General features: G+C 36.4%; 1 protein-coding gene across 2 annotated transcripts; it reads right to left on the reverse strand.

Moving 5' to 3' along the window:
- Positions 1 to 1,547: 1,547 nt before the first annotated feature.
- On the reverse strand, positions 1,548 to 5,980 carry LOC137736966 (ethylene receptor 2). 2 transcript variants are annotated; one of them, XM_068476296.2, is made up of 4 exons: positions 5,619 to 5,975; positions 5,268 to 5,366; positions 3,062 to 4,908; positions 1,548 to 2,428 (listed from the first exon to the last, which is right to left on the reverse strand). In XM_068476296.2, the coding sequence occupies exons 3-4, from the start codon at positions 4,808 to 4,810 to the stop codon at positions 1,874 to 1,876; spliced, it is 2,304 nt and encodes a 767-aa protein (XP_068332397.2). In that variant the 5' UTR covers positions 4,811 to 4,908; positions 5,268 to 5,366; positions 5,619 to 5,975; the 3' UTR covers positions 1,548 to 1,873. The 2 variants fall into 2 exon arrangements, with proteins under 2 accessions (XP_068332397.2, XP_068332396.2); XM_068476295.2 differs by having other exon boundaries at positions 5,268 to 5,980.
- Between the last annotated feature and the right edge of the window lie 10,629 nt (positions 5,981 to 16,609).

The following is a 16,609-nucleotide window of genomic DNA, read 5'->3' on the forward strand; positions in this document are numbered from 1 at the left end:
ATTAAAGAGATAATTATTGATAATAAATAATCCTAAACTTAAGAGATTAGACTTATTTTAATAAACTAGATTATTCATAATATTGACTTGAAATATTGTTGATTTAGCTGAGTTTTGACATAATCCTTGGAAAGAGAATCTAAAAACTAAATGGTTTCCCTTGTTGAATCATATCTTAATATTAGGATGTTTAAATTTTCTTTAGATAAGACATTCTTAGTGCAAAAACTAGGTATATTACATTGATCAAGCTATAAAATTACATTCTTTATAAAAAAACCACATTCATTAGTCTCATAAAATTATCAAAATAAAATATCCACCAAAAATAAATGTTTAGAAAACATATGATGGGGCTCAAGTGTGTTTGGAGAATTTCAATGTTAATTATTCTTCATCAATCATTGATGTTTTTTTACTTTATAGTAAAGTTTAGATACATTAGTAAATAGTTATGACATGAATAGTTACGTGACAGAATTGAATGTTTGCATTCATAAAGTACGAGGACATTGATAGTGAGACGCCAGATAAGATTCATCATATACTGTTGACAAAGACGCCATTCCCAAGATGTACATGAAGTTGCTAGGCAAAAAGCAAAGGATGACAAAAACGAAGAATTTTGTGAAGGGAATTTAGTCCTAAAATTTCAAAGGGATCTTTCTTAACGTCAAACTATTTGAAATATAATAGTTGACATATAAAAAGAAAACCCAATTGGCCAAAATTTTATTCCAAACCTTAATTAATATAAAACCCAACTTATTGTTGTTGGGGTAGGTGGGGTATAATAAGCAAAAAAAGGGGTCCACTTGGATATGATATTTATAATATTGATAACATAAAGAGTCCACGTACGTTGTTGGTTCATGCATGGCAAACTTTATTTTCTTCGAAGCAAAAGTATCCAGACGCACAAGTCTCTGCAAATCTAGACTTTACCCATACTCTTCCATCTACATTTTTTTGTTTGGAATCTCTCTTCCATTTACTTTCAAACCACAAAATATCAAATATTCTCTGCCATTTCGAATGAGGTAAAATAAACTCACTCAAAATATAAATATAAATAAAAAAAATAAATATTACCAAAATAAATCCACTTTCAGATCTCAGCCTGCTATTTGATAGAATATAATTATTTGTTGACTATATACTCTCAGCTGCCTGCGCTACACTGAATTTAACAAAACAAAAGCATCTTTTATTTTTCGTTTCTCGATTTTTCTTCTTTCTTTCTTTTTTTAATCTTCTTTGACCTGTGTTCCAAAAATAAAACATTAAAGTCTCCTTCCTCTTTTTACTGGGCTAGAAAAAAAAAAAATCAACGAATATGTATGTGAAAAATAGTTACGAAATTGTTGTGAAAAATAATACAGCGTGTAAGCATAACAGCACTCTTTTGAGTTAATTAATGCGTTTTCACATTTGTTATGTAAAACGACAAGGTAATAGCATAAATTTTGGGCATCACATTTGACAATGCTATATCATGTAAGCTGCAAGTTTCGAGTGAAGGAAAACGCACACACTTCTGCCAATAATTGTATAATTTGACTGTGATGTCTTTTTCATAACTCAAAAACTATAAACCTCCTTCACCAGCTACATAACATACAAAGAATTAACTGCTGATTTTTTAACTCTACTCAATTTCTGCAGATATTTCTTATTTCTCTACAGTATCTGGTTTTCCAACAAACTTTTTCTTGCCAAATTTTTTCCATTCTTTTACAAGACAACTAAATATTACCTGTGATCACATCTGGAACTATCTATGCAATTATAACAATCTCAACCGTACACGAGATGAAGCAGGGCATCGCGTAACACCCAACGCTGGATTTTTGGTCGGAACTTGATATGCAACTTATGGCATCCCTTTGTTTGCCTGCAGCAAGACTCTTCGTAGCTCATTCGCTATCCCTTGCAGCAGAACTGGTTTTCGGATAACCCCATTGATTCCTGTTTGCATACATCTATCCCACACATCTTCGTCAGCACTAGCAGTTACGGCAATGATCAATGGCCAAGTAAGGCTTCGAAATTTTCTGATTCTCATTGCGACTTCAAAACCATCCAACTCAGGCATGTGAAGATCAAGTAAAACAACTTGAAATGAAGATCCAGCAGGACCAAAAGTACCAATAGTAGAAAGACATTCGAATCCAGATGAAACGGCAGTTACAATGCAACCAAGCTTCTCGAGCATTTTCCGCATCACAACCCTGTTCACGTCATCATCATCGGTTAATAAAACTTGCAAGCCTTTGAAAAGTGAATTGGAATGTGGGTGCTCAGATGATTCTCCAGGTTCAGAGATGGCTATTGCAATGGAGGGACGAAGTTGAAACCGAAGAACAAGTGCCATGCTTTGAGCAAATCCTTGAGGGTTAGGGACTGCCCATATATTTCCTTGCATCATCTGACAATTAAGAATTAATACTTCAGTTTAAAAAGAAAATTCCAACCAAGTAAAACTATATGAACAGTCAATGTAGAACTAGCAGATATATGTAAATTGTAAAGGTTTGCAAATCTGAACAAACTATATCTCCAAAAGATTTCCTCGTATTAATGCTAGTAAACTAGTAACGATTTGAGGGGAAATATCATGTTCGAAAATCTTAATGGCTAGGCCATGCTTTTAAACTAAGTTCGTCCTGTACAACCTTACCTATTAAAGGCTGAGTGAGGTTCCTGTACATTCTACTGTGATAAAAATAGGGTTAACATCTTTGGTTATCAAGAGCCTGTCCTAAAACTTGTAACTGGTCATTAGAAGGGCTATCTGAATATGATTAGCAACATAGGTCACCAATTTCTGACACGGGAACATTTGAAGAAAAAGAAAAATGTTACATCCTACAAGCACAAGGGCGAAAAATTTCATGCAGATTCTGGCTATACTAACATCTTCTGCTATTGCGTTTCCTATCTCTAAAAGAATAGTCTTTAACTTTAAAATTGTAATATTTTTGTTCCATCATTAGTCAAAGGGATATACTACACACACACACACACACTCAAACATATAGACAAAGTTGATCACCCTCACCTGCACTAGCTTTTTGCAAATGGTGAAGCTCAAACCCTCATCAACACCTTCACTGGTGTATCTTCTACCAACAAGCTGCACTGCTGGTGTTGTGACCTCTGACTGAGAGCCACTATTGCTTATCCCAAGCTCAAATCTAACACACACATCACCATCAGACGAGCTATGTCTCCAGGCTGCCCACCTTTGATCACTCCTTCCCTGACTCCCTTTCTCAGAAGCAACCCGAAACATTACGAACCCTCCCACGTTGTTTCCATTTAACAGGCTTCCAACCATATGCAAAATCACTTGAAACACTCGTCTTTCATCCCCCATGACATGATCAGGTAAGGACTTGTCCACATCAATTGCAAAACCAAAGCCCCTAAATACACACAAGCATTTGGCAAGGCAAGCTGCTTCCTTTATCATTCCATGTAACCCAAAAGATCTCACCTCCAATGGAAATCTTCCACTTTCCTTTGCCGAATTGTCCATCACATCATTTATCAAGGTTGATAGGACATTGCTCGTCCTCACCATTGCATCAACAATAACTCGTTGATCTCTATCCAAAGTGTCATCCTGCATCAAAGAAAGCAAACCCAAAATTGAGTGCATTGGCCTCCTCATCCCATCACTCATTACCTTTTGGAATGCATTTCTTGCGTGGCTTGCCATCATAGCCTTCATCTTTGCCTGTTGCAAGGCTCGATTTTGCTCGGCCAATTTCTCCCTCATGAGTTGAGACTCTTCGAGGACTGCAGCATGGGATAAAGCCACGGCAACCTGATCAGCAACTACCTTAATTATCTCCAGGTCCTGGCTACTCCAAGATCTAGGTTGTCCACCAGGGAGGACCAGAACCAGTATTGCATAACAAGTCTGGATCAACTCCGGAGTTCCTCCTTTGAAATTGGAAACCCGAAGCATTGGCATCCGAATTGCAGCTACTGGTCCTGGCTCACCTGAATCACCACTGGCATGAACAAGTGCAGAGTCAGGCCTTAGGATGTTCACCCCATCACTCCCCTTGATATGTATCACATCAGGATCACTTATAGGTATACAAAAGTTGTACATATGAGAATAATTCCTCCCTTTCAGCTCGTGGGTGAGAATCATCTCTGTTTTAGTTTCATTGGGCATCCAAACTGCACAGTACTGCAAACCCAATGTCTCGGATAGCTCAAAAAGTGTTGTCGACAGTATTGTATGCCTATCAAGCGACTTGCGAATTTCTTGGGTGAGCATCCGAACATGCATTCCAGCTTCTGTCTGTCTCATTATAAGCCCAACCTCCCTCCCAAGATCCCAAGTCTTCTTCTTCAGCATGAATTCTCTCACTTTCACTTTGAGAAGCAAAGGGATGAGAGTGATGAGTGTTATAGCAGTGGCACATGAGACCAGAGCAGTAAGAATTTTGAAAACCGTGAGAGCCAGCATAAGCTGGAACGGGTGAGGGCCGTAAGTCCAGCCATTGAGTAGATGTGTCAATCCACATAGCACAATGAAGGCAATGAACTGAAAGAGAACCCATTTGAATGGTACATTCGAGCAGCTGACAAAGTAGAGCAGCTCAATGGGGATTGAAAAGTAGGCCACAGCGATCAAGAAATCGCTCACTCGCTGACATTCTAGGATGCTCTCGATGCTCCACAAGCTGCCATCATCGTCACAATTGCACCGTGGGTATCCGTTATCCGACGCAGAAACACAGAATAGGAGCAATGAAACTGATAGCCAAGATGCTAAGGCCTTTAACATTGCACCCAAACAACAACTTCTTCAATCCATTTAACAGTAAACACAGATTAAAGTTTCGAAACTACAATCGTAAAGCCACGAACTTTAATTTCCATTTCCTGTAGACATACACAACCCAAAAGAAGACAAACCCCCATTAACAATTTGAAGGAATTTAACAGCGACAAATATGAGATCTCACAAAACCAACGAAATCCTGTCAAACTTTCATACTATGAATTGATGAATGGCACAGTGATCAAATTTTCCACAACCAGAAGAGACTAACCCAAAATTAAACAATGTTAATCTCAGAAGGAAAAAAAAATTAATCTCAGAAGCAAAAGAAACCATTTTTAAATTAAACCCACCAAACCAATCTCTTAACTACAATCAAACACATCATATATATATATATTTAAAAAACGCAAATAAAATATATTTAAAAAATGAAATGCTGGGCAAGTAAGAAACGTACCCGTCTCACAGCACTGAGAAACGTTTTGAAAACCCAGATTGGAATTAAAACAGCTGCAGATCTTAGGCTTGCAGCAGATGCAAGAGACTCAGAGCTCCTCTGCGGCCATCAGCAATGAGACCCATTAGCCTCATAAGTAAACAAACACACACACACCCCAAAATCTACCACTCCCCATTTATATAGCAATTGGAAGCTTGCACCTATTAAAAAGAAAACCCAAAAAACCAAATCCCCATAAAAATCACAAACCCAAGAAAAGAAGAAAGATTTTTTAATTTTTTACAAATAAGTATTTTTTTTTATTTAAAAACCACTAAACCCAGTTGTCTGAATCAGTAAGCCGGCCACCTCGCGCCGTGTGAACCGCTGGTGGGCACTAAAAACTTGAGCTTGGAGAGTTGAGAAGGCGGTGGTGCGATTCGGTGGGAAGCACAAAACCAATAACCAGGTCGATTGCCCCACTCTCTCCTCCCTCTCTCTCTCTCTCTGTCTGTTATTTTCCTTCTGAGTCTTCAGCTCCCCTTTATAGCAACAAATAAAAATTCAAAACAAAAGAAAATACCCATAAATCTCTTTGTCTCTTTTTAATAAGATTTTTCAGTTCTTTGGAGCAAAAAAATCAAAAGAAAATTGAAAATGAAAGATTTTCTAGAGAGAGAGGGAGGAGGGGAGAGAGGGAGGGAATATTGTTTGCGCCGTTGTTTCGGAGAGCGGAAAAAATAAAAACACAAGGAAAGAGAAGGAAAGTGGGGGTGGGGAGGGGACCCACACTTTGTAACATGAGGAGAACTTGGACGCTCTTTGGCACCATACGTCACCGTCACACGACTCGCCCAGGAACATTTGTTTTTATTTCTCCCCTTCCCAAAACGGACCCCCAAATGCAAAAAACCAAAAAATAAAAATCCACGCGGCAGCCAAAGGGATGAGGAAAGGTTTGCTCTTCAATTGAGTGAGAATAACTTCGTCAAATGGTCCGGTGGTAATAGAGCGAACTGCTGCTCTTCAAATGAAAAATAATGTGGGAGGCTCCGGATTTGATATTCTAAGTTATGGGTCTGCTCGATTGTGGCCACAGACAAAGTAAAATTCCTTTTAGCCTCTCCAAGTCTAGAATGAGTGGATAACCGAGACACGCTACCAGTTGTCCCTCTGTAAGAAAAAAAAAAACATGAGTGAAAATGACTTCCTCCTCAAAATAATTATCGTAGATAATATTATTTGTTAAAAAAATCATTAAGTACTATGATCTACTGATATTCTACTTTACTTGCAAGTGAGAGAGTTTAAATTTAATTCTCGTCAAAGAAGAATTTGAACTATATTATTACTTGCATGTCATTGCATTAACAATGAGTGATGGTACGCTGCAAATAGACAATTTTCATTAACTCGTTAATTATGATTTTAATTGCATTCTTTAATATGTTTAACAAATTTACATATTAGGTCTTTTGACCAAATCCCATTAAGTCATTTTCCAAATATCATTAATCCTAAACCACCATTATTATATTCTATCCTATTCCATATGAATTATTCAAGTGCAAGCCAAGATTGGTTTCAACTTTGAACTCCTTTCCCAAAGTTCTATATATATCTTTTTCTACAATTAGAAATGGGAGATTAAATTATTTATTGACAAACATCGTATTCTTTTGGATTAACAAAGGTGTTTTACAAATTGCAGCGAGAGTTTTGTGACCTTGTAATATTTTTATGTAATCTTTTCTATTCTTTCGTACTTATACTTCTTTGTCAACTAGAAAAAAAAAAAGAAAAAAAAAAGATAGAGGTCATATTCATACAAGGGGGGACGAACATACGACTATAGAAACTATTGATGTCATATTTGTTGTTATGCTACAGGGATTATAAAGCTATAGTATCTTTGAACGTTAAGAAAACATTGCGTAATGCACTCCCTTATTAATTAGGAAATCATGGGTCAGAATTTCAGTAACCGACTAGAATGTTGTCTATACAAAGGCCAATTTGGCGTCGAGTTAGTGTCTAAGGACATTACGGGGCCGTTACATAATTAGGTTCCCCCGTTAGGGTTACTGTGTCATCTTGGGCTACTTATACAAAGGTCATATGAAGAGAGTATACACGTAGCTTTGTACTAGTTACCAAAGCACCACGTTAATGGTGAATTCGTGAAAAAAAAAATTCCAAAAATAGATAAAAGTATAAGAGTATTTGAGGAATAATTCAATTGTATTCTTCTCTCTTGGAGGTGATATATATACAAGAAAATTCTAATAAAAAGGGAATCACAATATTACCCATATTACAAATAACATAAGAGTAATGCTATTCTTACCGTATTTTTATACCACATTTATATGCCACTTTAGGTGGTATTTGATGTGTACAACCACATCATTTAAATTAATCAGCATTTAATTTCAATTAAAAATTATTTAAAAAATTAATAATTAATCAAAAAGTTGGTTAATTAAATGATGATTGTGGTATATGAGGAGTCTCCTCCTTCATTTCCTTTCAATTCTGCTTCTTCCTTCCCTTTTTTTTCTTCACGCCTGTTTTTTCATTGATTTTTGTTGATTTCCATAATTATGATCAAGCTTGTTAATCCCCGTAGCCCCAATCCCCCCCCCCCTCATTCTCTAATCTTCATTACTACTCCATGGCTTCTTCGCTCGTGATTTTTTTTTTCTTTTCAAATTTTATTTTGTCGTTTAGTAGAAGGATTTCATCTGATTATTTCATTAAATAATGTCCATAAGCTTTCATGAGAATTAGGAGTCAAAATCAAATTTGTCTGTAAAATTAGGGTTCATACTCAGTTAAGTTATTAATGCAAGAGAGAGACTTGAAATTTGCAATTTTCCTTATTGAAGTGTTTTAATTAATAAGAAAATTGAAATTGAAATTAAATGATGTAGCTTGTCCAACTCATCTGCCACCTAAGACCATCTTCAAAGGAGATGTCAAATCCTAGGTGGAATGTCATGTAATCAAATTTGAAGGTAAGAGCGAGTTCCAACTGATATGGATTGACATATGAGTTTTCATATGTCAAATTTGATATATGAGAAAAGGTGATGTCAAATTTTTTTAATTATTTTATTGTGTGGGTCCCATTAATGCACTAATTATAGATCTTGAAAATGTATTTTAATTGATTTCTTTTAAAAAATTTGTCCTACAAATATCATTTATAACAAAGAAACATATCGGTTGGAAAAAGAAAAATATTTGACATTGCCATGTTAGCCATCAAATTAACATTTGACATTAATCTTTTGACATTTCCTTTGGAGATGCTTTAAGATGGTAAAGAAATGTGGTATAAAATTATGGTAAGAATAGCATAATAGTTGACTCAAGTCCCATGCCAACACTCCCCTTCAAGTTGATGCATAGATATCCCATAAGTCCAACTTGTCTAGTGAGTGATGAAAATCCCTTGCTGATACAACATGAGCTAAAACATCCACTAGTTGTTCATCCGACCTCACAAACGGTATCTCTAACCTCACATCCAACATTTCTTTGATAAAATGGCGATCCATTGTGCGGTCATGTTGTTCTGGGTTATTTGGTAAAGTCTATAACTCTTTGGGTTTAAACCCAATCTCCGTAACTAGAATTCAAATCCACAAAAGTTCACAAATACCATGTGACACCCTTTTATACTCAGCCTCTGTTGTACACCAAGCAACTACATTCTGTTTCTTGCTCTGCCAAGTTACAAGTTTACCCGCAACAAACATGAAGTAATTTGAAGTTGAACGTTTGTCAGTCATATTTCCAGTCCAATCAACACATGTATATCCTTTTAGTTTCATATGCCCACACTTCCTGAAAATTAAGCCGTTTTCCAGGAGCTGATTTCAGATACCTTAAAACTTTCACCACTGTTGCCATGTAATCCTTACTCAGAGAATGCATAAACACACTTTTTCTAAAAATCCCGCCTAGGCAATAGGAACTAGGTCATCACCCCGATTAGTCTTTAGGTATTTGAAAATTAAGAAAGTGCACCTAGACCCGTTTAGGCGTCCGCTTAACTCACCTAAGTTGCGACTTTCACTTAAACAGAACATCGATAACTTTCATTTTGCATTTTAATTTTTCAATAAAATGTAAGAAACTTGTTGAATACTTGGATGAACACTTATTATATGCTTGTTCCCCATGTTGTTATCATGTTCTAATACTTCATAATTTATATGTCATTCTATATTGCAATTTATGTATCTAAATACAATTATGTGTGTTTTTTAAGTTTAAATAGGCACTAATTTATACAATATATAATAAATTAACTTAAATCTGCCTAGGCCCTCGCCTAGCCACCTAGGCGCTAAATCTCAGCCCGTCGCTCAACTAACGCCAAGGTTTTTTAGAACCTTGCATATACTGATTGACAACAATGACAACATAGGTTATGTCTGAACGAGTAAGGGACATATAGATTTGCTTCCTAACCAATTGCTGATAATTGGATAAATACGTAAGTAATGATCTTGTATAATCGACATCTCAGCTAGTTTGTAAGCTAACATACCAGATTTTCAGACAATAAATCAAGGACATACTTAGTTAAAACAAGTAAATATTCGATCCCTAGGAAATATTTCAGTCCTCACAAGTCTTTAATCTTAAACTCGGAGCCCAAATATCCTTGTAACTTCTCAAATTTTGCCACATCATCTCATATAACAACCATGTCCTCTACATAAATAATGAGTAAGGTCACTTTACCACCCTTGCATTTGATAAACAAGGTGTGATAAGAGTTTTCTTGACAATAAACATACTTCTTCATGGCTTGAGTAAATCTCCCAAACCATGCATGAGGTGCTTGTTTTAATACATACAGTGTCTTGTGAAGTTGACACACTTTCCAAGAGTATCTTGGGTTCCATATCTAGTAGGAAGATTCATGTACACATTCTCCTCGCAATCATTGTGTCTAAAAGAATTTTACACATAGAAATGTTTTAATGGCCAATCAAGATTAGCTTCCAAAGACGATAGTACTCGTATTGTATTCATTTTTGCAACCAGTGTGAACATCTCTTGATTGTCCACACCAAATGTTGGTGTATACCCTTTAGCAACCAACTTGGCCTTGTATCAATCTATCGTAACGTCAGGTTTGTGTTTGATGATGAACATCCATTTGCAACCCACTAGTCTTTTCCCTTTCTGTAAAGACACAATATTTTATGTCTTATTTTTCTACAAAGTTTCAAACTCCACTTGCATAGTTTTTGCCATTTTGGATCTTTCAAGGCTTCTTCAACTCGTGTGGAAATTTGTATACCTACCTTATGATTCACCATTGCCTGGTATTATGATGATAGCCGTGAGTAGATACATATTGAGCAATAGCATATCTAGTCTTCCTTTCTGGTGATTACCAAGCTAGTGGTGTGCCGTGATTTTGCCTTGGAGGTAAAGAATAAGATTGCTCAACACCAATAGAGTTAGATAGAGTATTAGTTTCCAAACTACTTACCTCAGGAATATCCATAGACTAATGAATGGGCACAACTGAGAGAGAAAAAGTGGTTACTTCATGGATACTTGAAGACTGAATTAGTTGAGTTATCACTTCCGGACTGGAATTAGAGTCTGATTCTTGGGCGACCGGCCGTTCTTTCTCTCTCTTGACAAGTCATGCCTTTGTACAATACCTGGACTGTGGTGATCGGTCATTCCTTCTCTCTCCTGACAGGTCATGCCCTTGTATAGTACCTCGACTGTTTGTCGTTCCCGATTGTTCACCACTTCCCGGCTAGTCGTCTACGAGCACAATTATTGTCTCGATGCCAAATTTACACCAACTAAGTTATTTACACATGGTTTCCCCTTACAGAACATAGAGGATGTGATATATGGATAAGAAAAGCTCTGACTCGATGATAATGGCATCCATAATGACATACATATGACGGGAAGCTAGATGATAGCATCAACAACTCTTTTCTTGAGAAGCAAATCCCAAAAAACATAGCGAATAACACAAGGATCAAGTTTACTCTATTGATTCTTATGGAGGTGTACATAAGCAACGTACCAAAAACTAGCAGGAGCAGTTGTAAGGTGGAAGACAAAGAAATTGTTGGATGTATGCTCTAAAAGCAATATAGATTAGTGAATTGCTTAAGGTAACATAGTGATTAGTCTATTAATTAATCACAAGGACAATATCACTATAGTAGAATTACTAAGTGTTATCTAGATAGTAAGTTCATTGATGACTTTTACATACATATGAATTTAGGTACCTTCGAGATGGTAGTCTTCACAAGCATATAGGTTAAAGAGACTCTCTTTTTATTTATCATCCAAAATATTATTCTTGGTCGTTGAATTATTTGAGTGGATATCTTATAATCTGGTAAGCCTGGTAAGACATTTACATACATACTGTGAAGTCTAGATTTATTTGTTTGGTTTTCCTTGTCAAAAGTTGCAAATGATATCACATATGCTCTTAGATAGTCTTTAAATTTACAACTCTGTTATGGTTTCATCTTGCTGGATATTGTGTCTAATCATGTTGTCTAGTCAGAAATTATCACTGTTGTCCAGCTGTCTGGACACTTTTAAGTCAGCCCACATGGGCTTTCTGACAGCTTTGTTTTAGGTTGAAATCTCAGCCTTAGGTTTGATCAGATTAAGTTCTGCATTGGCAAGTGTCTTTTGTCCTTGTTTGGATAGAAAATCTGGCAGCTCCCATGCTAAAACCCTAGCTGCCTTCCTTGTTTATTTGGCTAGAACATTTTATAGTCTTCAAAAAGTAAGTTTAAGCTTTTTGCCTTCTCATTTAGTTGCCTAACCACAATACTGTTCTTATGCATTTAACCTTAAGATCATTGTGCATGTAGGTTACATTAGTTCTTCGGTTTTATGTTGTGTTCTTGATCTAGTTTGTGAATTGATTTCTTAATTAGATCAAGTTTGGATTATAGTTGGTTCTTCCTTCAAAGGTTTGATTGGAGAATTTGACTAGTTTTTAAATCCATCATCGGTATATCATTTACATTGATTGTGTTGGTTCTCAATGCCACAAAGTGATAAGCTCAGCAGGAGCTGCCACTTCGTGAAGACCGAAAGAGTTCATCTCGTGTAAGGTAAAATTGCACAAAGGTAAAGCTGCTCTGTAGATAGGGATCTAGAAATTTAGCTTGTGTGGTCTTTGTATGAACCTTGTTTACACTAGTGGATTGGACTCAGTAGAAAGTCCATGTTTTTTAACGCAGAGGTGGTTTTTTTCCTTCCAAAAACATCTTGCGTTGATTATTGTGTTTATTAGCTTTTATACTTCAATAATTGTTTATGAGATGCAATCATTATAACCTGTCCTTGCAACTAAGTTAATCAACGTTTGAATCTGTACTGAAGTAGATCTAAGTTAGCTGGGATCTTTTATTTAATTCAAGCCTTTAAATTGATTGATTATGCTATTGTTAAACTAACTATTTGATCTTAATTGACTGGTGTTGCTGACTAGTCAAACAAGCACACATACAAATTTTTAAATGCATGTTAATCTGACTGGTATCAATTTTTGTTGGTATCAAAGCCTTGCTCTAGGTATACTTCAAGTGATCTCTGGGATTTGTTGATATTGGATGGAATCTCACCATGGACCTTGATTGTGTTGGTGGATCATGTAATCCACCACCTTTCTTTGATGGTTCAAATTATGTTGCATGTAGTGAAAAAATTTCAAATTTTTCTTGAGGCTCAAGATCTCACTGGTATTGATTATCTTACCTTTGAGTGGAATGCTCATTCGAGACTTGTCGATGGAGAGTGTGTGATCAATCCCAAGGTGAATAGACTTAAGGAGAAATTTCATCAGCAATGGCTACCAAAAAAGCAAGAAATGCTATTGTCTCTACCATTTCATCTAATCAATTTGCTCATGTGCGCTATTACATGACTGCTAAACAAGCTTGGGATAAACTCCTAATCCTTCATGAAGGTGACAAACAAGTGAAAGATCTAAAACTCCAAATGATTATATCAAAGTTTGAGGACTTGAGAATGCTCGAGCCTAAGACTTTTTCAGTCTTGCATGAAAAAGTTGAAATGTTAACGAATGAAGCCCTGGGATTAGGGAAGCCTATTGATGAAATGACAGTCGTTCAGAAAATTTTAAGATCCTTGCCTAAGCGATTTCATGCTAAGAAAGTTCTCATTCAAAGGTTTCAGGATCTAAATGAAATCAAGCTTGGGAAGATGGTTTATCACTTACAAGATGGAGTTAGACATGGATAAAGGTGACTCCAAAAGGAGAAAGGAAGTGGCTCTTCATGGTTCTGAGAAGTGTAAGGGTGTAAAATGTCCTTATGAACTTGGCTCCGATGATGATCTTGCACTGTTTGTTAAATAATTCAAAAAACCTTTTAGAAACAAAGAAAAAGGTGGCAAATGGTCTGGTGAATCTTTAACTAATCGTGTGAACCAGTATACAAAAGAGAATCACAAACGGTATACTGGAAAAGGTGACAGGGGCTTGTTAAAAGTGTCTAGACCTTGCTTTACATGTGGAGGAAACAGACATTGGGTAACTGAATGTGCTAACACAAAGTCCCTTGGTCAAAATAGTGAGAAAACAATGATGGTTACTTGGAGTGATAATGACGATCAAGAGTTTGTATTTACAGACAAGTCATCAAATGATGAAGATTGTGCTTTGCGTTTGTTGCTTATATTAATAAAGTATCCTTTAGTGAAATTGATGATGTTCACGATGCTGCTGAGAAGATATCCTATCAAGAAATGTCAAATAAGTACAAAGCCTTGTTTGATGAAACCTACGTTGCCTTGTTGGAAAAATGATGAGCTCACAAAAAATGTGTCAGAACTACAAGATGAAGTTGAGTCTTTTCGACTGGTTAGATCTGAACTTGGTAACAAGGTCACTGTTCTTGAAACTAAGCTACATGCTATGTATGAAAGAAAATCCATGTGCGAAAGTGAAGATGAAATAGATGGTTTGATTGCATCTCTTGAAGCTCATGTTCATGACTTAATGTCATCTCATGAAAGTCTTCTTCGACAAATCAAGTTTTTAAAGAATAACAATGAAATGTATCGTGAACTCAACTTGAATCTCTCATTTGAATTATGTGTGGCTACAAGAAAATTATCACTTCTATCTGTTGATGCAGGGTTTTTAGATAGATTTTTGACAAGTAAGGGTCAAACTGCTGATGTTAACTCACATTGTGATGCGGAGAGAATTCAAGATCTATAAGTACAACTTCTTATACCTTGGATGAATCACTACCCATGTCTGGCTTGAGTCATTATCTCACAAATGATGGATTTCCTATTAAAGATACATATGATCAATGTATATCAAGCCACAGAAAGTTTCCCTTGGATAAGGAATTTGACTTGAAGGAACAAGTTGGTCGACTGACCATAAGTCAACAGAATGGTAAGAATTGTTAATTCATCAAGTCAAGACTGTTTGAATTCAAAGTTAAGTGGAGTCTAGTATGATTTTGACAAATGTATGATTGCCCTAGATTCAATTGTAGCCCATGAATCTGATACGTGGCTTCTTGACAGTGGCTGCTCTCTTCACATGACTGGTGATAAGGACATGTTCCTATCTCTCATGCCATTCAAAGGTAACAAGGTAGAATTTGGTAAAGGGAATAAAGCTGAAATTATAAGCAAAGGAAGAACCTTGATTCATGGTGTCCATTTTCTTAAAGATGCGTACTATGTTCCTGGGCTTTCAACAAGTCTGCTTGGCATTGGTCAGCTTTGTGACGATGTTGTTGATGAAATATGTTTTTCAAAGATTGGTTGTAAAGTTGTTGGTGTAAATTGGGAGATCATGCTAACCTTTCCAAGATCAAACGAAAACTGATATGCCTTGGCTGGACTCAGATGTGATTTACTCTCCATTTAGGATGAAGATGTCTCTGAACCAAGATTTGAAATGAACCTATCACAATTATTATTTTTTGCATGTCAATTGTGTGAAATGTGCAACGTAAAAGATCACACTATTATGTCTCATGCTTGGGATCATAACTCAAAATACTTTTTTGTGATTGAGATTCTATTCAATCTATCCCCATCAATGACTAGTGGTGAGCTGTGTACTTCCTTGGTTGTAGGAAGTTGTGAATTACAAAAGTATGCCTACTTTTCATTTATTGATGCAAATTTGTCTTATGTATTAAGGGTACAAGTGTAATATAGTTAGTAAGGTTGTTAGGATTTCTCTTATAAAAACAGTGTGTGTAATCTTCATTTGGTTAGTTAATACAAATCTTATTTCTTTCTTTAAACTCTCTCTCTCTCTAATATCTCTGTGTTCATCATTCTCTTCATCCGTTCTTCTTGATTTTCTCTTCAATTCCCAAACACTACAATGTAGTTAACATGGTATCAGAGCCACTAGGCTCACGCCATGCATTCTGGTGGTTCCACTTCCCATTATTTTACATATGTTTCTAGCTTAGTTTTTTTCCAAATTTTCATTAGATTTTCAGTGCTTCCGCGATTGTTCTTGGGTTAATTTTTCTGCGATTGTTGCGATTGTTCTGGTTGATTGTTCTTGTTGGGTTGATCTTTCTTGGGGGAGTCGCATAGCTTGTTCTCGAAATTGGTCGTGGATTGGTCGAGGTCGATCGCCTTGATTGCGTTAATTGCAGAGCGTTGGATTTTGAAGATGGTGGATTCTGCCATTGATGAAAATTAAGGGGAAAAGTTAGGGTTTTGAAGGACGAATGATTGATGGTGATCGACTTGGTGCTGTTGTTGTGGTTTTTGGATCACACATGTTAACTCGGTCTTGCCATCAAGCTTGATGTCATTGGCTTAGATGGCTGATCTTTTGGTGGAAACATCTTGGTTGACCCTGATGGGTCCATTAAAGTGCGTCGAGGTGGTTTTCTTGAAAGACAATGTCATCATCCACCCTACTCAGTTTTCCTCTGAGAGGATTAGTGGAAGATTGAGGCTAATTAAGCACGGTTCTTCTTTATTCATGACATGGATTACGTACAACGGACATGGAACTCTGGGTGGCTAAACACTGTTAGTAATACAGCATATTCTGTAGCAGGAAAGGGTTTCTTTCAATCTGCTGCTTTATTTCATAGTTCTGTACTTGATGGTCTGCAAGTTTTCCATGTGAAGGTCACTGCATTAGAGCACTTATTGGCTTATACTGCTTTTGGTCATCAATTTATGATTTCCGGTGGATTTATGAGCTTCTGGCTTCTGGGAGATCAAGATTCGAGTCATCAGGTGCTGTTTCGAGTACTTTTCAATTTAGCATATCAACTGTTTATGTTAATGTCTCAGTGAAGATTTTT

Source organism: Pyrus communis, chromosome 13 (genome assembly GCF_041283825.1).
Source record: "Pyrus communis isolate YQ-2024b chromosome 13, ASM4128382v1, whole genome shotgun sequence".
In the NCBI taxonomy this organism is placed as follows: Eukaryota; Viridiplantae; Streptophyta; class Magnoliopsida; order Rosales; family Rosaceae; genus Pyrus; species Pyrus communis.